At 39.4% G+C, this 23,766-nt stretch overlaps 2 protein-coding genes across 2 annotated transcripts in view; one reads left to right on the top strand and one right to left on the bottom strand.

Annotated features, from left to right (window-relative positions):
• The window catches only part of ACOX3 (acyl-CoA oxidase 3, pristanoyl), a 33,331-nt gene extending 31,029 nt beyond the window's left edge, over positions 1-2,302 (bottom strand). Inside the window, exon 1 of the mRNA XM_013128912.3 lies at positions 2,277-2,302. The gene's annotated coding sequence lies outside the window, so the exon portion shown is untranslated. The remainder of the gene's footprint in view (positions 1-2,276) is intronic.
• A 48-nt stretch (positions 2,303-2,350) lies between these two features.
• Positions 2,351-20,061, top strand: TRMT44 (tRNA methyltransferase 44 homolog). Its single transcript, XM_005148569.2, has 11 exons — positions 2,351-2,802; positions 5,194-5,311; positions 6,114-6,333; positions 7,321-7,389; positions 9,069-9,176; positions 10,472-10,543; positions 13,884-13,990; positions 14,593-14,776; positions 15,399-15,789; positions 17,221-17,337; positions 19,612-20,061. Exons 1-11 carry the CDS (start codon positions 2,373-2,375, stop codon positions 19,842-19,844), a joined length of 2,049 nt encoding a protein of 682 aa, XP_005148626.1. The 5' UTR covers positions 2,351-2,372; the 3' UTR covers positions 19,845-20,061.
• Positions 20,062-23,766: the final 3,705 nt, after the last annotated feature.

Genomic DNA, 23,766 nt, shown 5'->3' with positions numbered 1-23,766 from the left:
GGGGGGAGTCACCCATCCTGGGACAATCACTACCCAGGGTCAAGCTGGGCATCAGTTAGCAGGTGGTGAGCAGTTGTATTTTATGTCACTTGTCTCTCCTGGGTTCTCTCTCTTTTTCCTACTATTATTATTATTATTGTTATTATTACATTTTACCTTATTTCAATTATTAAATTGTTCATCTCTCAACCAGCAGGTTTTACCTTTTTTTGACTGCTCTCCCCATCCCACTGGGGGATGGAATGAGCAAACAGCCACATTGTAACCCCAGTACTTGCCAGCTGGGGTTAAACCACAACACTGTTATGTGATGGCTTGTCACATTTTTAGTCTGTCTTCCCACTATACATTTTTTTCCAAATACACTTTTTTCTGTGCTGAGTTGACCTCATATGTACATGATCAAAAGCAGTGAGGCCCTATTAAGTCTGATGGCATTTTGATTGCAAAACTTCACAGAACCAGCAGGATTTCATTATCAGTAGGTACAACCGCATTGGTTTTGGAGAGAAGGGGAATCTCGCTTTGTTTTAGAACCAGGCCCAAAGAGCAAAAGCTTATTCCCCTGCTATACCTCTTCCAGAACCAATGTCGGAGTGCCCTCTGCTGCTACCTGCTTGTATCACACCCAGCAATTTCTGTCACTTCAGGCAGGCGGCCGAGGTGCGCGTTGTATTTGTAAAATGCAAAAATGGTTGGGCAGGGAAACAGAAGCTGGCCACGTTATAAAAAGCGGACTGGCTGGCAAAAACATTTCTCAAGGGTACTAGAAGGGTACCCAGGCCCAGGGCTGGCCAAGGGCTCAGGATGGACTTTGAACAATAAAAGCACAGAAACTACTAGGTTGACATACTACTTTTTCTGTCTTTTTCTCTCCCCCCCCCCCCCCATTATCTTGATATATCTCCTTGCTATATCTCTTTTCTTTCAACCTAATACCCTTATGAAGGTCATTTTCTGCTTCTGGACAGTACAGACATAGTAGAAGAGGACTGAAAGGTAGCACTTCTGCATGACTTCTACATCGTTTCTAGGAAGGTGCTGCTCCAGTACTGAGCAACAGGTTTGAAAAGAGAGCAGGCGGTGGAGGGGGGAGGCATTGTGAAAGAGCATTTCAACCTGAAGCTAAATAAACAGACATCACTCTTCTAATGTGAAACCAGGTAAACCAGGCAGGAGGTCAAAGCTTCTGGCTCACAACATACAAAAATTTACATTGCAGGTTTTGCATCTAACTTTATTTACACTGTAACTCCCTGAGATTGCTCAAATGAGAAAACAGAATTGCTCGTAAAAAAGGATCCTGTACTTCCAGAAAAGAATTACATTTGTCTGTCCTTACACAAACAATTTGGCTCCAAGCAAACAGTTTCAAAACTAATTAGGAAACCAAAGCAGGCAGTTACAATAGGAAAGTAGCAAAAGACTGCCCTGAGGAATGATGTCTGTGTTAACTGCAGCCTTGCACTGATATTCCACACTCTGCCTGGGGATGTGGCAGCACTAACTCGTGTTATTTGCAACTTGCTGAGACCTGCTGCAGCTTCACTAGAAATGCCAAGTCGAAAACATCTATACGTGGAAGGTGCTCCTGCAAGGAACTCAGATCTGCGACTGGACAACAACGTGCAAATCACGAGGGAGTCCTTTCGTTTGCTGTGTATTACCATTAATCATCCTCAATAACGATATTGTGCCATCATGCTGTCAGAAACACTCGCATATGCAGAACCGCTAGAAAATGAAATTAAGAGCTACTGATGGAAGTTGCCCAGAGAAAGACAACACCGGATAAGTTAAAAGCAGCGAATGAAATCACTTGTTAAGAGTCCTTGAGGTTTCACTGCACAACCGCTATAGGAACTGCCCCACTTCGGAGCGGGCCCTCAGGAAGAAAACTAAGTAACATCTAATGTACCATTTTTACTACAAAAAATATACCGAGATTTAATTCCTTAAACACCGGGCAGATGGGTGCCTCCAACTTTGAGTCCGCTTTCAAGGTGTTTTTATGCTGATGCACCAGCCGCTAGCACAACGATACAGCCCTCCCTCAAACACACGCTATAAACACAGTAAGTGCCCCAGCCCACGCTCGTTCTGGATACAGAGGGAGCCCCGTGTCTCCCACCTGCAATACCCGCAGCAGTTACCCGCCGCCCCTCACACAGCGGCCGCTGCGGCTCCCGGGGAGGGTAAACGGGAGGCACTGCCCACCCGCCCGCCCCACTTGGGCTTCAGAGTCCCGACCTGGGCTGAACGGACGCGGTTCCTACCTGCGCCGCTGCCGTCTCCGTCCCCGCCTCAGGAACTGACGGAAGCAGCCTGCGACGCGCTCCGCTTCCTGCTCCTGCGAGGCGGCGGTGTGGGCCATGGGGCCGGTGCGGACAGTGAGTGTGCGGGACGGTGGGGCCGCGCTGCCCCACGGCTTCTGGGCGGCGGTGCGTGTCTGGCTGGAGAAGCCGCAAGTGGCCAACAGGCGGCTGTGCGGCTCCGCCATTGAGGCGGAGGGAACGGTGGCGTTTGGGGAGGGCGGGGAGGAGTCTTCTTCCTTCGCTGCCGTACGGAGAAGCGAGGAACAGGGGGAGCGAGTGGCGTCTGCCGGGGCTGCGGAGCTGGGCCGGCTCTGGAGGGAGGTCTGCGCCCAGCTGTCGCCGGGACACGGGCATCTGCCGCCGCCTCTCACGCCGTGGGCTGGGTCGGATCCGCTCCCCGAGCTCCGCGCAGTGCTGAGGACGCTGCTGCCCCGGGCGCGCCCCGCCGGTCCTCCCGCCCCGCCGGTGAAGGAGCTGGCGGTCCAAGGTGAGCGGGGGCTCGGCGGAGAGGGAGGGCAGAGGGCAGCGGAGCACCGCCATGCCGGGCGCGGTGTGGGGTTGTGGTGTTCGCTGCGGACCCGGCCGAGGTTGTCTCGCAAGTCAGATAAAACCCACTTTGTTCCTACTTGTGGGAGCGCAGGTTTGTTGTTGTGTGCTTAGGTATTATTTTTACCTCTTTTTTTTCTGTAGTGCTGGGGAGTGTCAGCAGTTGAAATACCAATTACAGAGACAAACACCTGTAGGACTCCTGTTTAAACAGCCCCATCTACAGCTTTAGGGAGGCAGAGTAAGGGAGGAGCTAATGTGTTATGTGTAAGGTGTTGCTGAGATGAGGAAAGTACTTAGGGAAGTTAGGTACTCTGCTCCTGAAGAAAAGGTATAGAAGATTGCTCATCTTTTTTTCTTTGAGGAGGTAAGAAGGGCTGTCATCCGGCATGCTTCTGTCCTGCGTAATCTGCCCATACCAAAAATGCTGCTTGTGATGCACACCTAATGATGGTAGCCTTCAGAAATGCACTTAATGAAAAAAGTAGGCAGGTGTGGCACCTCTCTGGGCAAGCTGAGCTGTTTGTGTTGACTTATTGCTTACTATTGCTTAAAGTTGAAGCTATTTTTTTTTCTTTGGTTTTGGTTGGGTTTGGTTTTGTTTTTTACATTGCATGATGGTAATACACTGCAGTAAATCCTACTCGTTAAGAAACATATAAGGTAGAAGTTGACACCTTTTTAAGATAAATTTGGGGAGAAGTATGGATGAGGAGTAAATTCTGATAGTAAAGCTTTGAAAAGAATTAGAATTTTGGAAGCAATTAAATTTACAGGTCAAAAAGACCTGTAGTCATTTATGGGATGCTCTTGGGGCCTATAATTCTTACTCTGATGCCTTCAAATCAAAAGGAAGTGTATGTTCTTTCCTTTGATGTTAAGATGTTCCTGAGCTACATCTAGAGAGCCTGTTTGTAACAAAAAGCTTGGGAGAATAATTTTATTAGTAAAAATAAAATTTAAAAGAAAAGTTTAAAGAAAGAGAGGGAATTGGGTAAGGATGGGCCAAGATAGACTTAATGTTTGCTCTATTACTCATTTATCCTTTCCTGTCTCAGAAAATTGTCCATTGAAATTTGATTACTCAGCCAATGCAGCATTCTTGGTTTGAAGATTTGCATTTGTCAGAATGTTTTCAAAATGAGAGCAAGTTATTCTGAAGAAGTCACCCTGGATAAACATCTAAAAAGGTTTTTGCAAGTGTTTTATAAAACAATAATGCATACATATTGTGTGCCATAAAATACGTAAAAGTGAATGCTTTTACAGTCGCTTTATAGGAAGGATATAGGGAATTAGTTATTAGGATTAAAAATAAATCAGTAGCATGTGAGTACTAGGCTTTATCATGCAGTTCACACTCTGCTGCAGCTGCCTTTTTGTTTGTAAGTTATTTCAAAAGGACACAAGTCTCTCTTTTTGATTGTGTGAGAGTTAGTTATGGTACGTGTATGTTTGATATTAAAGAATGAAATGTGGTAAAGTTGCAGAATATCTTCTTGAAATATAACATAGGCATTCAAGTACATTGCCAGCTGTTAGCCCATTTCAACTCTTCCAGAATCTCTAGTGTTTAGAATCTGTTATTCTACAGGTGATTAATACTGTTAAGATCAGTAGTCCTGTTGCTGAAACATAACATGTTAACATAATTCATGCACCTTCACCTAAAACCAGATCTTATCAGATTATCTGCCTTCAGAGTTATGAGATGCTAATTTAGGAATAGATAATATGGTTTTTACAGTGCCTAATCCAGGAACTCTATTTGGGAAAGCTGCATGACAGTGAGGAAGGTATCTCTCCTCAATTATAATCATAGAATAGTTCACACAATAAATAGATCCCATTCTTGAACATGGCAAAATTGATAGATATTAATAATATTGATTATTAATACTGAACTGATTTTTTAATTAGTTTTTTAGTTTTTATTAATCTAAGAAAAGTTTCAGTTAATTTGGAATGTACTTCCCAGAATTATGGATTTACTGTGGGGTAGGGGAAGGCACCAGTTTTGTGGCAGAAAAATCTCATTGTCTAGCTTTTACTTTATTGAAATGGGTTTGAAGAAAATGGTCTTGGCAATCAGCTTTGGATGTCCTGAGAAGATCACGCAGCAGAATGCTAAATTTTGGGAATTCAAACAGGATAGTAGTTTTAAATGTCAAAAACACCAAGAAATGGATTTATTCTTAGCACTGTGATTTTTTGCTGTTGTCCTAGATATTGCTTCACTAATTTGCACTTAACATAGTAAAGAAATAAAGTGGTGCTTAAAAGGGTGGTTTAAACTGTGGGATAACCTATCGCTATTTATGTACCTTTTCAGATGTTTACAATGGAACTGTGACCTTTCTGCCTTTGGAGGAAAATAGTGAAGGAAAATATGAGATTAAAAAGTGCAATATTTATCAAATTCAACTTCTGTACATAAAAGATGATGAATGGTAAGTGCTGGAAGCAAGAGAGGAAGCAAACCCTGAATTATAGCAAGGATCACACCATGTTTTAGTATTGGTATGTAGGTAATTTCCTGCTTGATTAAGTAAGTGACAGTAGTGATTGTTAAACATCTACAATACCCAAAACAACACAAATCTGTTTCAACTTTGAATGTGTACACTGAATGTACTCATGTGAGGTCTAAAAGAAAGTATGCATATTCTGATCATGAAGAGCTAGCTATGCCTGTGAGTGCTCAGGTTCTGAGAGTGTTGGTAAGGTTGAGGGTCAGACTAGAACTGCTGTGAACTTATTGAGCTACAGTCATTGAAACATAGACCATTGCAGCTTGGTCCTGAGCAGGCATAGCTCTAGTGAAATATGAGTAAAGCTGGAGATGATGAAATAATCAAACACACCAACTGATATATTTTCCTTCTAAATTTTATTGTTGTTTTCATGAAAATTTTATTAATTCACTAGTTAGTGTTTGGACATATTACTAAATTAGGTTTTTCATCGTATGTGAGACTTTGGTTCATGTGTTAAATGCAGCAAGGACTCTCGTGCAGTGTTTGCATAGGCAGATATTAAGCTGTCTAACAAAATTCAGGGGAGACTGTTCCATTATTCAGTAACTTCACTATTTTATTTTGGTTTTGTGTATTATGTATTTTCTTATTCTCCAGTCTACTTTTATATCTCTGATTTGCCTTTTTTTATCCACTTAATCTTTATATTCTTTCTGACGTAGCTGAAATTATTAAATATGCTGTATTTATACGAAGTTTTTATTTTATTTTAAAGGTCTGTTTCTGTTGTAGCTCCATTTCCAGAAGACTGGTTTTCAGATGGAATTGCATACCCTAAACTAGCATGGCTTGAAAATGAACTTTTGTCCAAATTGGCTAAATGGTCTGTGGAGCAAAAGCCCAGTGAGTTTAAAAGTACACTCTCGCTCATTTCTGTAGCAAAATACAGCAAGGTTTATCAAGACCTTAAAGAAAAATACAAGGAGATGGTAAAGGTAAATTTAGTAAATGCAGTAATAATATGTTTTCCTATGCTTTCTTATATTTTTTGTAGTTTGTTTAGTGAAGCTGCTTCTTTCACTAAATGCACAAGCAGCGGATTTAAATACGAAGTCATTCGCACTAGAAAGCATAAATAAAGCCCTTCTCCAAAAGCTTAGTCTGGAAGCAGCCCTGGATAGCAAATAGTTTGAACTTACTATTACTCAAATTTGGATGCTATGTTAGTATGTGTTTCAGTTACAGGTGCAATGTTGTATTATTATTTACCCTGGGGATGCTGAAAAATGACTGTGATCATCTTAATTGCTGTATGAATTAATGCCTCTACACCAGACTGTAGCTGCAAGCAAGAAAAATTGGAAAATGATTTTGTAAAATATACTGTGAAAATGTTGAAAGGTTTCATTGTTGATATTTCTGCACTAATAGATATAATGAGAGAAAAATTGGATTTCTGGGTAAAGGTAATGGTTCAGTCTTTAGCTTTGCAATAGAATTAGTGTAGTGTTGGAGCATTTTAATCTTCGTTTCAGTTCTCTTGTTCACAAAATAGGGATAATACTTTGTCTTCCTACTTCAGATTTTGATTCTTCATATTCTGTTGTGCCACGATAATTCTGTGTCTATTATGTTTTTGAAAATACATTTACAAATGTTCGTGTTATCAGTGTTTCAGGAATAATGCAAGTATTTTTCTTCTGAGTCAAGCAAAAGGATGCATGCTCTGTTACAGAACAGCTGTAGCTGTTTACTTGATTGGATGACAGCAGACATTCTCTGTGCCACAAATTCTTTGTGTGACTCACAAAATCAGATAGTCTTTATTTAGATTCTTTGTGTATATTTTTAATGAGATTAAAATACAGAATTCGTGAAGTGCAAAAGTCTGTTGAAATGGATGAGTATCTGGATTGCTCTGAGCACTTTTTGAAGTCGTTTCAGATGGTGCAGAAAATAATTTTTCTCTTCTTTCTTTGAAGGTGTGGCCTGAAGTGACAGATCCTGAGAAATTTGTTTATGAAGATGTTGCCATTGCCACTTACTTGCTGGTAGGGAACTGCCTTCCCTAAGATTATTCTATAAGTTTCTATTGCTCAGTAATAGAATTTTCCTACAGAAAATCAGAATTTTCGTTTTATATTTCTTGCATTTTTTTAAATAGAATGACCTGAAGTTGTTACAGGCATGCAGGGCAAAATGAAGAGGTTGGGAGAAACAGTCTGGGGTATATGGGTTTCAGTAGAATCATAGAATTATAGAGTGTTTTAAGTTGGAAGGGACCTTAAAGATCATCCAGTTCCAATCCCCTTGCCACAGAGAGGGACACCTTCCACTAGAGCAGCTTGCTCCAAGCCCCTGTGTCCAACCTGGCCTTGAACACTGCCAGGGATGGGGCAGCCACAGCTTCTCTGGGCACAGCTTCTCAGCACCATCACAGTAAAGGATTCTTCCTAATGTTTAATGTAAATATTTTCTCTTCCAATTTAAAGCCATTCTCCCTTGTCCTGTCACATGTCTTTTTAAAATGTCCCTCTTCATCTTTCTTGTAGGCACCCTTTAAGTATAGGAAGAATGTTACATGTGCCAATATATAGCCAGTTGATTGCAAAGAGCATTTTTGGATTTATTTTCAGCTCTGCCACCAGTTCTTTAATACTGTGGTTATAAATGCTTCTGTGGTGTTACTTGCAGAGACACTGTTGAAGTTTACTTGCCGCTTCCTCTGTTTATCCATGTCTGCCTTTGTTTTTGGAAGTTACTTTACATTTATACTCAGTCTAGCCCAAGGCTGTATAGCCTTGATTAATTTCAACTTCCAGTGACTCAGAAGAAATTGGAATATGTGCTTAGCACTTAGAAAATGGTTGATAGTTTGTTGGTTGGTGAGAAATTGAACATGAGCTGTCAGTGTGTGTGCTCACAGCCCAGAAACCCAACCGTGTGCTGGGCTGCATCAAAAGGAGTATAATGACAGGTCAAAGGAAGTGATCCTGCCCCTCTATACTCTGCTCTCATGACACCTCACTTGGAGTATTGTGTACAGTTCTTGTGTCCTCAACATAGAAAGGACATGGAACTGTTGGAACAAGTCCAGAGGAGGCCACGAGGACGATCAGGGGACTGGAGCACCTCCCATATGAAGATAGGCTGAGAAAGTTGGGGCTGTTCAGCCTGGAGAAGGCTGCGTGGAGACCTCATAGCAGCCTTCCAGTATTTGGAGGGGGCCTACAAGGTTGTTAAGAAAGGGACTCTTCATTAGGGACTGTAGTGACAGGACAAGGGGTAATGGGTTTAAACTTACTTAGGGAAAGTGCAGGATAGATATAAGGAAGTTCTTTACTGTGAGGGTGGTGAGTCACGGGAATAACCCAAAGAAGTGCTAAATGATCCACCCCTTCACCAGTGTTGAAGGCCAGGTTAGATGGAGTCTTGGCTGACATGGTCCATGTCAGGGGCGTTGGAACTAGGTGATCTTAAGCCCTAGCTATTCTGTGTTTTGATGAACACATAATTCCTGCCCCTCTCTGTAAACAGTTTATGGTTTTGTTGTTTGTTTGGGTTTTTTTTTCACCACCTGTCAAGTTATTTTTTCTGTGACTACAGGGAATCTCTTCTGTCACATCTGCATTCTCTTCAATCTTTCTCCTTTAATTTCCAATAACCTCTGCTGGTTTCTTACAGGAGAGCTGAGAGCAGAAGTCTAAAATGTTTTCTTTTCTTGTCTTAGATTCTTTGGGAAGAAGAGAGAAAGGAAAAAGGGTTGACTAAGAAGCAGTCATTTGTAGATCTTGGATGTGGAAATGGTCTGCTGGTTCATATTCTAAATAATGAAGGGGTAAATAGAGTGCTTTTTAAATAATAGTTAAAATACAGAGATAATCAGTAGTCTTGTTATGTTTTCTTTTATCTGGCATGCAGATAGCCAAAATTGTTAATTCATGTTGCTAAATTAGGACATTTGTCACTTGAGTTACCAGGATAAAATTCTAGCAGAGCTTCAGAAACCTTTCACTTTTTTATCTGTTCTTATTAGTGTAATTCACTTCAATTCCAGGCTGGTTTTCAGAGGTAAGACACTAAGAGGGAAAATAAGAAGTGATTATATAATTTAGTTATGCTCTAGACAAAGCAAAAATGAATGGTGAATCTTAATATAGAGATTCTCTCTAGTGAGATGCTTTCCATGAACTTAATTTTATTGAAATTGAATTCTACTTGTCATGCCCTGAAAATGTTTTTCTGTATCTTTAGAAACCATCCTGTGATCTTTTAATTGTGAAAATGCCTATCAATGTAATGTGCTTTTGGGAGTGAAAATGTGGCAACAGCAAAATTCAGTCGCTTGAGGCATAGTTTCTGAAACAGAAAAGAAAGTGAGATTGAACAAAACCCAGCGAAGTTGAGTCTGTTTCAGAAAATTGTATTTTCCACTTTTGGGATAACATGTTAAAGTGTGTAGAGGAAATCAGTACCTCCTATTTGATCGATAGATGTCATTGGGAGTAGGAAAAAGTCCCAAGTTCTCCTAGCACAAGTTTTCTATCCTTGTGTGGCCAGAAAAATTGATTTGCTGTAAACCACTATTTTCCCTGGGGAGGTTTCTTTTTGTACATCGTTAGGTCATCACTGCTATAGCACTGACAAACATTGTTGACTGGCAAGAAATCATGTGTGAGAGTTATATGAGACTTGTTACCTGATTTTGGTTAGTTCTGCACTGGATTATTGAAATTCAAATACTGCAAGTTATGCATTTTTATGTCTTACTTTAGTTTCCAGTCTTGTTTCCTCTTCTCATCAGTTCACACAGGGAAAAGTGTGTTTGGACTCCAGCAGTCTAATTGACTTCAGTAGCTGAAGGGTGGCTTTCCAGCAAGAACAGCTTAGAGTAGCCCTCTTCCCTGAGCCCTGTAGGTGATACAGCAATACTCACCTTGGGATAGGTTTTGGTATTTTAAAAGCAAAGAAAAAGCTTCTACCCAAAATCGTGAGGCTGTGCTTCATTATGTGTCTAAATTTTACTATGAATGAAATAATCAGTATTTATATGTACATTTAGTGAGGCTGTTTGACAGTTTCTGCTAAAAGTAGTACTTAAAAGTGATACTTTTCCTTGTTCAAATATTTCAGCATTCAGGTAGAGGAATTGATGTGAGGAGAAGAAAAATATGGGACATGTATGGACCAGGAACTCATTTAGAGGTATTATGCAAATGTATGTGAATTTTACTGATTTGTAACTTTTATCCATTTATTCATTGCTTCAGGTTGTGCTGATGCAAATGTAATCAAACATACAAGGTTGCAGACAGTTCTCTAAAGTGATCTGTGGGTTTGGGATGATGACACACATATGTCTTGTGGGATTGTACATTGTTAAGGGAATTAGGAGAGCAATGCTTGTATATTTGCAACTTACTTATTTTTCAGCTGAGAAGACTGTCTTGATTTCCCTCTGCATATACAGACATGCACACCAGACAACAACCTTTGATTTTACTGGAAGATCAGTATTAAGGAGCTTTGTTCGCACCACTGTACCTCATAAAACATATTAATATCCGGAGTTGTGCACAGTTTATTTCTGAAAGTGATTCTGACCTTCTAGTGCTGTGTGCTGTTTTGGGGACAAAATTGTTGAACCTCAAAGGAGCCAATCTCTGCTTTACTGAGCTTATGGTAAATAATAGCAATAATAGTTTTCATAAAAAAATGAACAGGAAAATGAGTCTGAAAGAGGAATTATATTTCAAGTTCCACATTAGCATTTTTGTGAGCATAAGAACATTCACTAACTCCATCTGTTCTTGGTCAGATATTTGTCAAAGTGTGGTACTGATGAACAGTTGCCCTTTGAAGGTGAAGTTTGTGGCTTCTTGTTCTCTAGACTCATGAAATTTCTCTTTTCTCTCAAAAATTGGCAGCTTCAAATATATTAGAATTTTCTACCTGTAGTCATTTTCTAGTAGTTTTGTTTAAAAGTTAATTCAGGATATCTTTGAATGCTAACATCTTGTGTTAAATCAGTAAAAGAGCAGCAGTTTTCACAGATGGGACGTGGAGCTTTCACAGCCTTGTGCAGCCTCCTCTTTGCCACCCTGCCATTTTGGGTGCAGATTGCCAAAACTGACAGATTCCTTTGCAGCGCTCTGCAAGCAGATTGTACTGCAAAGCTTCAAGAAACAATCTGAAACATAAAGCTGTGGTAAGCCTTCATTCCTGTTACAGAATCATAGAATACTAGAATGGTTTGGGTTGGAAGGGACCTTAAAGCTCATCCAGTTCCAACCCCCTGCCATGGGCAGAGACACCTTCCACTAGATCACATTGCTCCAAGTCCCGTCCAACCTGGCCTTCAGCACTTCCAGGGATGAAGCATCCGCAGCTTCTCTGGACAACCTCTGCCAGGGTCTCACTATTACACTATGTTAGTTCTGATCATACTAAACAGTTTCTTCTCTTTTCCTTCCTGTTTTATATATTATTTTTTCTGCCTGTGTTTCAGTATCATGGAGATTGTTGAATTTTGGACATTCATTTTGTATTAAGGTCTGGCTGTTTACAGTTTCTCAAATTTCTTGACTCATAAGGAAACTTCTGAGCATCAGCTGTCCCTCTCTGCAGCATGAGGCAACAAAATACAAAAGAACATGTTTTGTCTTTTTAAAAGAAAAAAAAAGACTTCAGAGAACACTTGAAAAATCCAGACACAAAACAATGAAAATATCCAAAATATATATATCAAGAAAATGCTAATTTATGAGGGAAGGAGTTATATAATGAACAGCAAGGGTGAAATGATTTTTGCAAGGCTCCAGTAGCTACAGGAGCCACAGACGGAGAAAGCACCTACTCACAGCTTTTTGTTAGCTTCAAAGCTAATTTAGTTGTGATCTTTACTTAAAGCATGAGTTGCAGGATTAATATTGCCATCTGTGACACTCGCTGCCAATACTAACAATATAAATTGATGTAACAGGTGGTGTTACACATTGCCAAACTGCTGTCAGACATGGTGAATACAAATTTGATTACAGGTCACTGTAAAAATGTGGAGCGTGGCACTGATAATTCATCTATGCCTAAATTGAACAATCAAAACTGAACAGTAATGTAGGAGTAACTTATTTAATCAACTGTAAGAAAATCTTACCAGACATTTGATTTAACATCTACTAACCTGCCAAAAAGAAATGCTACATATAATATCTAAAAGTATATATATGTAAATAAAAATGGTTAGACATGTTGTATTTAAGGGGAGCAGTAATACACTGTACTAATACTTAAAACACCTAACAAAAGGTATTTTGTTTCCAAAGAGGGAAACTGGGATGTAATTGAGGTAGTATAAAATTTCTGAAATTCTCTAGTAAGTGTTTTTTGGTCTTTATTAGGTTTTTTGTTTGATTGGTGTTTTTATTTACTTCCTATATAGATACTACTTTGTATATACATATGAATTTTGAACTTGTAAAACACGCATTTTCTCTATAGAAAGAATATGCAGGGCTCATTTTCAGGGCTTTTCAAAAGGTCTCAGAGTTAATTCAAAACTTTTTCTCAAATCTGCACATAATTATTTTGAGGTTCATACAGGGTTTTGGAGAAGAGTATGTACTTCCATGGTATCAAAGTCTTTGAGTACTTTCTTTGCTTAACTTGGTTGAAGGTATGAAAACTATTCTGTGAGTCAGTACTGTTTTGGGAAGACTTCTGTGCTGATGCCTCCTCAGTCCATATATACTGAAATTCCATGAGGCAAAATACTATTCCAAAGCCCACCAAAGAAACCTTCTTTTTCTAATCTATTGTTTCCTATTTTTGCTCCTGATTTCGCATGTATCATAAGGTAGTTTTGGTGCAACTCAGCAGGGGATGGAATGGCAACACAGACGATGGAAAGTGTTAGGCTGGCTTAGGTTTCTTCTATTGTGAATGATTAGGTGTGAAGGGTGATGTTCTGTCTGTTAGGATTTGCTTTGGGAAGAATCTGTGAATAAGATTATAATAAAGCTGTGTTCTGATTAGTTGCTATGTGAGTCCTACGTCTCTAAGACATACCAAGTAGTGGCTTTCTGCCAAATCAAGTCCATACATAACATGTGACAGGAGGAGAATGGCAAGCAATCCTAATCCAATATATGATACTTAATAGAATCATAAAATAGTCCAGGTTGAAAAGGACCCTAAGATCATCTAGTTCCAATCCCCCTGCCATGGGCAGGGGCACCTTGCACTAAACCATGTCACCCAAGACTCCATCTTTAGGGTGCCAGATACCTTAACCAAAACTGTTATTCCACTCTTTGTCCAACCAGTGTCACTAACTTACTTCTTTATAGCTGTAACAAATTACTACTTGGCATACTTGCAGTTTGCGGAAAAACATTCCTGTCTGTGGTTCTCGTTCACCTTGTATATGTAAGCTTGTATAATTTTATATTGTTGCTTAGTTCTTTTATTAACAAATAAAGTGGATTAAAAGGAACCTGTAATATAATTCACTAAATGTATTGTTTGGGTTTTTGGTTTGTTTTAGGAATCTACAATCATGCCTGGTGACACTCATCTCTTTCCAGACACTGACTGGCTCATAGGAAATCATTCAGATGAATTAACACCATGGATACCTGTAATTGCAGCTAGGTATCTGCAGAGGGAGGGAAATGGGAGGGAAGGAATTAAACAAACCAAAGCATAATTACATATGTGGGCTTGGTGTAAACTGTTACTTTGCTGCCACATCTGCTATCCTTGCTGCTTTGATGGCAGTTGATTATTTCTACATAATTTCATTTCCTGTGGAAAAGCACAGATGTAGTATTTACTTTCTTATAGAATTCAGTACAGCATTTTGCTTTTCAAGTTCAAACCCCAGAACTGATTTGAATCTGTTGTTTGGTTTTGTAGTGTGGAGTTTTTTTCTGTTCTTTATTTGTTTTTAAAATTGTGGTTGGTTCTGCCTTACTTTGAACCGTTGTGCCCTTTGCAACCAGCTGCAATACCTTAATATCTGCAGCTTTATTCCTGCAGCCCAATTTGGCACAGTCATTTGCTATAGCAAATACTTTGTGAAACAGTATTTTTGATTTTGATAATAGATCTACTAAAAGAGGGACATATAAATACTATTTCATGCAGCTCTCACTTAATGAAAATTCCCATTATTGTATCTAATGGATTATTTGTTAAATTTGTGTATTCCCTGAAGGAGCATTCTGTTCAGCAGTTTGTTATCCTTCTTGCAGGTCTTCCTATTCATGTCGCTACTTTGTGCTACCCTGTTGCTTCTTTGATTTCTATGGAAAATACAGCCGAAGACAAAGCCAGAAAACCCAGTACAGAGAATATCTTGATTTTGTTGCCCAAGTGGGATTTGTATGCGGCTTTAATGTGGAGGAAGATTGCCTTAGAATTCCATCAACAAAGAGGGTAATTTTAGACTATGTAGGGCTTTTGTCTTTTTAATTACTACTACTTTAAGCTGCTAGCTGTCTGAAGCATATGGATGTTTGTTCATTATTGTCCTAAGATCAGACTATTGTCAGTTGCATTACTTGAGACAGTATGCTCTGCAGAGATAGTATAAATACTCAGAAAGGGAAGGTTTTATGTTTATTTCTTTTGCCAGGCTACAGGATGGAAAACCTATGAAGCTTTTTTTTTTTCCTTTGCCTTAATTTTCCCAGCTGCCTGTGTTGCATTATTTGAACTTAATTTTTCTCTTTTCCAAGTCCATGAAATTCAAAGTGGAATGTTCTCAGAGTAAAAAGAGGTATCCAGCTTTAATTTTATAAATAATCTGAGGGCCAGAAGTAATCTTTTTGCTCTGTGCTTTTATAGCATGATGGCTTATGGTCTTGATTACTGGATTTCTTCTGTGGCAGCAATATTTGGAAACTAAAATCAAAAAATCCTCAGATGCTAATGAGCATTGGGTTTGAATGGGTATCTCCTGTAGGTAGATTTAGAAGCCTGTGTAAGATGTGTGCGTTGGAAGGCCGTGTGTATTGGAGTCTGTTTAAATAGTTATTTATCTATTCCTCCAAAATAGGTAAGCCTTATTGGAAAAAGCAGGACCTATCCACCTGCAGAGCATGCTCTGATTGACAAGCAGATAACACAGTATATTAATAATCGTCAGGCCTGTGCTGTGGTCATGTGTAACAGAAAAGTTGCATGTAATCATAAGGATCATTCTGATGATATGTGCAAAGAAGCCAGCTCTGAAGTTTCTGAAAATGAGACTGAGACTGCTGGTACAATTTGGATGCCTGGATTTCAACCCAGAGAAAAAGTAGAACAAATCAGAAACTGTGCTTCCCTCCCTCGGGATTTTGTGGATGATGTGGTTCTCAGTGTGGCAAACTTGCTGTTAAATGCAACCTCCCAAAAATCATGTTCTGATATGCATGATGGAAATACAAATACCTGGAATCAAGGAGGTGAGATTGTCTTTGCTTTCATTATCTTTTGCTTGTAGAAGCTGTCTTTTCCAATGCATTGACAGTTTTTAAACTTACTGAAATAGCATCGTAGTTAGGGTTGGAAAGGACCTTAAGATCATCTAGTGCCAATCCCCCTGCCATGGGCTGGAGCACCTCACACTAAACCATGCCACCCAAGGCTCTGTCCAACCTGGCCTTGAACACCACCAGGGGTGGAGCATTCACAACTTCCCTGGGCAACCCATTCCAGTGCCTCCCCACCCTAACAGCAAAGAACTTCTTCCTTATATCCAGTCTAAACTTCCCCTGTTTAAGTTTTAACCTGCTACCCCTTGTCCCATCACTACGATCCCTAACGAAGAGTCCCTCCCCAGCATCCTTATAGGCCCCCTTCAGATACTGGAAGGCTACTATGAGGTCTCCACGCAGCCTTCTCTTCTCCAGGCTGAACAGCCCCAACTTTCTCAGCCTGTCTTCATATGGGAGGTGCTCCAGTCCCCTGATCATCCTCGTGGCCTCCTCTGGACTTGTTCTAACAGTTCCATGTCCTTTTTATGTTGAGGGTACCAGAACTGCACACAGTACTCCAAGTGAGGAGTGGTTTTTAGGCAATACCAAGAGCAGTACAGTAGCAATTAAAGGCGCTTTTTTTTTATTCTGCAATGTTTTATTGCACACTAAGCTGCTGATAAAGCATAAGTTTGTAAGTTACTATAAGAATTCTTATAAGAATATTTTGGAATTGGTGTGGGCTTTTTTGCTGTACACTTAAATACTGGGCCTGCATCAATTTTTGTTACAAAAGTCAAACCAAACCCACAACTCCTCCCTCTGTACTAAAGCGGAACATCTACATCTGTCTGTGGAGAATAGTAAGTTTTCTAACATAGCTGTCAGCTATAATTTTGTGAGAATCGTGTAATAAGTGCTTTGAAGTGCTATTTGATTATGACATGATTAGAAATTTTTAGTTTAATCTTAGGAAGAAAAAGAACAGATGTTATTAATTTTATAAGCATTCTCACTACCATCTTTCCATTTTCCTCCTTCCATTTTTATTATTTACTCGTTGTTTGTCATATGTTACTGTTACAGGATATCCCTTGAGTCATTCTCTTTTGTCTAAATACATGCATGTAAATGGTGCTTATTGCAATGAGGGTTATTTGTGACTACAAAAAAAGGAGGAAAATAAAAAATGCCTTACTGTGGAAACTCTGACTTGAGTCCTGTAGAATTAAAACTGCTATTTTACAGACAATATACATATAAAATATATATCATGCATAATATCAGGAGTACAAAGTTGATGCAGTAGTGGTAAATAATTAATAGATTCTGCTCATAATCGTTAACTTATAAAGTCCTAAGAAAATTTAACTTCTACATATATATACATTTTAATAGCTACATCATTATTTATTGCAGAAAGCCTTTCCTTGAAAGAAGTAGCAGAACACTTACATCAAGAGACTTTAAAAAGGCTAAAAAATGAATATGGAGGCCTGCAAACACTTCTTAAGAACAATCATCAAGTATTTGAAGGTAAAGAAGGGAGTTTTGATTTTGGTTTGGTTTTCTTTAATAATTTATTTTGTCTCCTCTATATGCAGTTAAACACACCTGGAAAATTGGGGGGGGGGCGTTAACCACTTTGAATATCTGTCTGGCCTTATCAAGATTCACAGTGTAAATGCTGACACAAAACCAGTCTTCATGAGTATCTGTTAACTGTGAGGCTTGATGTGCTTACATAGGCTGTGGTGGCATGGCAGAAAGAATTCAGTAGCAAGTTCCTGTGGTTGCCCGGGTTTGTCAATAATTGTTTTGTTGCTTGTATGTTTGTTTGGGGTATTTTTCCCCATTATGGTTGTGTGTTCTGTGTGAGTTTTGGGGTGTGTTTTCTTTTGTCTGCTTTTATTGAGGGTTCTGTTGTGGGGTTTTTGTTGTTTTGTTTGGAGCTTTTTATTTTTTGTTTGCTTTGATTTTGGTTCTCTTTCTCAAAAGTAAGGTCTAGCTTTGCAGTAATAAAAGATCTTCAAGGTTTTATCAGTGTCAAGGCTGCTTCAGATTTGAAAGTGGGTTAACTTCTTGTTTCCCAACAGTTCCACATCAGTTGTAAATGTTGATCAATTAATCCATGGCAAGTAGTCCTAAGAATGCGACCTAGTTGCTTCCAGTGGTCATCTTAGGCAAGTGTAGCATCCACTAAGGATTTCTGTAAACGTGGCAATTACAAAATGTGGAGCCATACAGAAAACCTTTTTAATTGCCATCCACTGAAAAGAGCTGGTCACACTGCATTCATTATGTGTCTGAATTGGATTCCCTGTCATTAGGGATAGGTGGAATAGATTTACAACCTGTTAAGTGGAATGAGCATTTTAATTTGGCATGGATGCTGTCTGCACATTACCTCTGAAGAATAGGATTAAGGCCATATCTTTCTTAGCAATTTACATCACATGGAAGCTCCATGGGGCTTCAGTAGGGACCGTTTGATTCTTTCCTTCACCATGTCACCATAACAAGTGATTTCTAGCAGCAAGTGGTCTACAAGGACATTGCTCATGCCAAAGACAACAGAGAAGAACATGGCTGCAGCTTTTTTTGTCATTTTTTCTAAAGTGTATTTCTTTTAGAGTTAGGGAAAACGGATGGATGCACACACACACACACGCACACACACACAAAAAGGGGCTTAGAGTGGCTGATCTGTGGCAGTTTCTTTTGATCTGGCATCTTGTCCGATACAGGTCTGGTTTTCTAGTTAAAAATTCTTGATCATAAATAGCACTAGATCTGCTCATTTTTCTTCATCGTTTGAGAGAGATGTTAAAGCTGAATGCACTCCTGGATTGCCTTTGTATGAGTTCAGATCTATTTGTATATCACAGGGAAACCTTGAGGAACGAATTCATCCAGGCCTAAGTGTGTGATATTAAGCTTGCACTTGACTTGCTACCTTTGGAATAGCAGTTATCAGAATGCACAATTGTATCAGTTAACTGATACAAGTATGTGATACAGAAGGTATGATTGAAGCAGGATGTGAAAATAAATCATGGCAACTTAGAAGTGGCAGATTCTTCCTCCTCATTTTCACTGTTGTTTTTAATCTTGTTTTTCCTTCTCAATAACTTTTATTCTGTTTTGTTCACACATTTAAGGAGCTGGCAAAGGTTCCCAAATGTGTGTGTGCAGTTTGTGATCCTAATGCAGCAGATGAATTAAAAAAAGTGCCCAAAGTGATGAATTACAATTCCTGTTGGTTCATAAGAAGGATTAGACTTTTCATTTCCTTGGTGCAGTGTATTTTTTGGGTCAGTAAACCATTGTCTTTGCAAAAGCATTGCTATGTAGTGAAGAAGTAATAGAAGACTCTTACTAGATTTTTACTGTTAATCATATTTCAAATGTGGGGTAATTTGAACACAGGAAGGATTACAGTTCTTGAAGTTGAAACTCCTTTGTCAGGATTTGCAGTCTAAATTCAGATGGTTTTAGTCTAAATGATCCTAACTGCTGTATTTGAAATAAGCGTCTACAAAGTTGATACAAAGGTGCCTCAAACTATTCAGCATCACAATAAAACATCTCACAGGGAAAACAGTCAGTTCTGCTTTAGACCATGTCTATATCATCTTGGTTTGTTGTATAGTTCTTTCCGTTCCTGTGCACATGGCACATTTGGTTTTGCCTGAGTGATCCATTTGAGGAACATATATTTTATTCACAGACTGTCACTGTGTGTTTTTTCCAGTATAATTCCCATGACTGTCTATTCACAGCTGGTTTTTGTTTGTTTCTGAATCTTAGTTCTAAATGGGAGAGTTCATATTCGTGACTGGAGAAAAGAGAAACCATCAAGGAAAACTAAGCCTGAAGTGAAACGCCGCCTTTCAGCTGAAGCATTTAAAACACGTCTCTGTTGGTTTTTCATTCATCATCCTGATGGTTGTTCTTTGCCTTCTGAATCCTGCCCATATGCTCATGGGACTGAGGAACTAAGGCAGTCTCAGAAGATTAAAAAGAAGAAACATATACAGTAATAAAATGCTGCCACTTATGTTTAAGCTGATGTACATAACCAAATATGTGACTGACTTTGGGACTGCCTAGTGCATGGAGATCTGTACAGTATGGAGGGGCTTCCCAATTCCTGTGCATCTTATTTTCCATTTAATTTACAAGTTCTGTATTTCTCATTCTTTTATTTTTTCATTAACATGGGAAAGGCATATAGTAAAGTATGTATATACTTTTGGATTTTGTTACGGCTTGTCTGACATGCGTTTATATAAGTTGAAAAGTTTAAAAGCTTTATTTCCTAGGACACTCTTCATCATCCTCAATGAGATCAAATGTACATGATGCAGCATTTTCAGACCATGAAAATTAGCTGATTTGTTCTAAATTGTCCAGGAGAATCTGTGGTTTCTTAAGACTCAGGGGCTCTATCAGTCAGAAACTGGTGAGATTTCACTCCCCTGACCCGACAGCTTCTTCTCCCTGTTACTATGGTATAACACTACATATTATCCTTTGTTTCCTCTTTTCCATGTTTTTCATACTGATTCAAAATGAGTATTAAATTGAATAACTTCCTAGGAAATTACTGTGGAAGTTTTCACAGGTAAGTGTAAGTTTTTAGAGCTATGTAGTCCATACTATCCTTTCCCTCTTATTTTTAAAGTAAGGAGTAACAGTAACATTGGAATGGGAGGGCTTGGCTTATCAGGTAGCAAAGGAATGTCTTACCACCTTGCACAGGTGATGATTTGCTGTGGTAGACTATTAGTTTCTGTAACAGACTTAACTTTAAATGCACATCCAAAGAAGAGCAATGAAGCTGGTGAAGTGTCTGGAAGTCTGAAAAGGACAAGAGGTAATGGCCTCAAGCTGTGCCAGGGGAGGTTTAGATTGGCTATATGGAAAAATTTCTTCACTGGAAGGACTTAAACTGTTGGAGCAGGCTACCCAGGGAAGTAGTGGAGTCACCATTCCTGGAGGTATTTAAAAGACATGTAGGTGTGTCACTTAGGGACATGGTTTAGTGATGGACTTGACAGTTAATGGTAGGACCTGATGACCATAAGAGTCTCTTCCATCCTAAATGATTCTGTGAACTTAGCAGAAATTCTAACTATTTCTCAGTAACAGTCACTGAACTAGTGTCATAATTCACATCTGTCAACTGCAAAGTACTTGTAAAGTTCAATATCTGAAATGTGGAGGTGAGAGCAATGACATAGAAATGGATTGCAAGACAAAGAGGTCTAGGGCTAAGAATGAGTAAGCTGTGTGAGAACTTTGAGAGCTCAGGGAATCTGAAGAACAAAGGAATTAAATAATTGAGGACAAAGCAGAGGAGAAATGAAAGATGATGCTGTGAACACTTTTCAAAACCATCCCAAAGCCACTTTTCTAACACCCTAACTTTCATCCAACGTTTTCCATTTCAGTACATGCAGAAGAAGCAGGGTCTCAATGTGTTTGACGTGCCAGGAGCACGTCTGAATTGTTGTATGTACTCCCTTCTCTTTGCATTCCTGGAAGAAGCAGTAGCTCTTGATAGATAACAGTGACCCTGAAAATTGCAGCAGCACCTTACTCCTGGATCACAGACCATGTTATCCAGTATGCCAGGTAGTACAGGAGCTGTGGTGGACTCTGAGTCTTTCTCCATGGTTCTGGTCTGCAGTGTTGTCAGCAGCTGAGCTCCACACAGCTACCCACTCACTGTTGTTGTTCCCCCCGCACCCCCCCTCCCTGATCCGGTGGGGTGGGGGAGAAAAACAGAAAAGTGAGAAAACTCATGGATTAAGGTAAAGACAGTTTAATAGGTAAAGCAAAAGCCACACACACAAGTGGAGCAGGGAATTCATTCAGCACTTTCCATGTGCAGGCAGGTGTTCAGCCACCTCCAGGCAAGCAAAGCTCCAGCATGCTTAACAGTTACTTGGGAAGAAGAATGCTGTAACTCTGAACATTCTTCCCCTTCCTTCTTCTTCCAGCTTTATATGCCAAGCAGACAGTACAGGATAGCTCCTGTGTCAGTTAAGGTCAGCTGTTGTTGCTGTGTCTCCTCCCTTCTGCACTCCCAGCCTGCTTGGTGGGGCAGTATGAGAAACCCAGTCGGCCTTGATGATGTGTAATCACTGCTCAGCAATAACTAAACATCCAAATTATCAACACTGTTTCCAGCAGAAATCCAAAACATAATCCCATACCAGCTACTATGAAGAAAATTACAAATGCAGCACACTGTGTCCTGAATTTAGCACTAGGCATTTCAAAAAGAAGATAAACCCTTAGGTAAATCACAATCTAAAGGCCAAATTGGATGTAGTTCAGTTAGGGTTATTGGGGTAAAGGAAAGAATAGTGTAAGTCAGATGAACTACAACTTCTGTGAAGCAGGGCAGCACAGTAAGGGAACACAGCTGATGGTGTTCTTACTCATGCAGAGCTTATTGAGTGGACAGATTTGAAAACAGCCTTGGAATTATATAAACCTGCATGCAATCAAGTGCGATGTCATTTGTGTTGCCTTTATTTGGCTACATGCAGGGTAAGAAGAATTCCCCAGAATGCTTGCTTACTGTGGTAAACATACTGATAATGTTTGATGAGGAGGAGGCTCCTGCAAAACTTAAGTTCATGTGATCTGCAGATGGAGATTGCTTCCAGATGGTGCAAAGAGCAAAAACAGCCTTTCAGTTGTTTTCCTGTCATTGGTCTTCCCTAATGATTCACATTGGGTAGGATGTGTTTGACTTGAAACATTTCCTGAGTTAGAGTTCACCTGTGGAGCCTCTCAAATGGGCTTGCAGGAAGTCAGGGTTAAGAAGTTGGAAGAAGGTTGGTTATATTTTGCTTGTGCCTTTTTTTCACTTCATTCTTTCCAATAACAGGTGAATAAAATATCTGCTTGACTCATTAAAGTCACAAATGCACACAAGATAAGACCAGTGAGTTAGCTTTAAAACTGCCTTTTATTATTTTTGCAATGCTATCAGAACTAGTGTAGCATACTGTAGTACCCTGCCTCCTTTGTATAGACTGTTTCTGAACTCACCAGTGTGCAGATTGTCACAGATGTACAAAGGCTGTTCCCCTTCCTGTTTGACATCCCTGCAGGTGGCAAGCCAGCCAGCAAATCTGTAATTATACAAACTTCCCTGTTGTTTGGAGAAGTGGTAAGGGAACATTTTTGCATCTAAATGCCAGCCATATATAATTCAGCATTTAAATGTGAAGGTAACTGCTGAAGGTGTGAAATAGCTCTGCTTTCTCCAAATTTTGCATCTTGTTGCTTTCTCTGATCTACAGTCTTAAAATGACATTAATCTAATATTCAGCTTTAGCTATGTATGATTTCTGTCCTGATAACAAAGCTCTTGCTCCAAAAGGGGTTTGAGCATAAAGTCTGAATTTTTCAGGTGATGCTCTCCTTTTACTCTATGCTTTGTTAGTATCACTTCCCATTAGTTAATTTGGCTTTATTTGACATGTAGGTTATAAAGGGAAAATACGTGGTATTGTAGATACCTCACAAGAGTGACACTATGAAGAGAATTTAGATGTCTAGAACCGGAAATGCTGGGGTCTTTGATTTTGTATTTCCATCTTCAGATGAACTACAATTCCATTAAGTCTACAGAAATATTCTGAATTGAATAAGAACCAAAAAGTATATGTTTATATTCTCCCATAAGCCTCAGTAAAGGACTGGATTGTAGTTTTTCATCAGGTCCTTAAACCTAAAGAAAAACCCAAGGTGAAGTTTTTACTCATAGAATATCTACCTGTAGCTTTACAACAGTCTATTTTCTGGCACATTTCAAACCAGGATATTTTTCTGTGTATGTGTCAGTTTGGATTGTTCTGTTTATGATGTTACTGTCACCACTTCATGTTACAAATGATTAGCTCAGATTTAGAGCAATTCCTTGAGGAAGTGTTGTAGCTT

The sequence above is a fragment of the Melopsittacus undulatus genome, chromosome 7, assembly GCF_012275295.1.
Source record: "Melopsittacus undulatus isolate bMelUnd1 chromosome 7, bMelUnd1.mat.Z, whole genome shotgun sequence".
NCBI lineage: Eukaryota > Metazoa > Chordata > Aves > Psittaciformes > Psittaculidae > Melopsittacus > Melopsittacus undulatus.
This window is presented reverse-complemented; position numbering and strand designations above follow the sequence as displayed.

Coding starts and splice junctions, on each gene's coding strand:
- TRMT44 (XM_005148569.2), top strand. CDS start 2,373: ATGGGGCCGGTGCGGACAGTGAGTGTGCGGGACGGTGGGGCCGCGCTG. Junction 5,312..6,113: donor TACATAAAAGATGATGAATG/GTAAGTGCTGGA, acceptor TTTATTTTAAAG/GTCTGTTTCTGTTGTAGCTC. Junction 10,544..13,883: donor GACCAGGAACTCATTTAGAG/GTATTATGCAAA, acceptor GGTTTGTTTTAG/GAATCTACAATCATGCCTGG.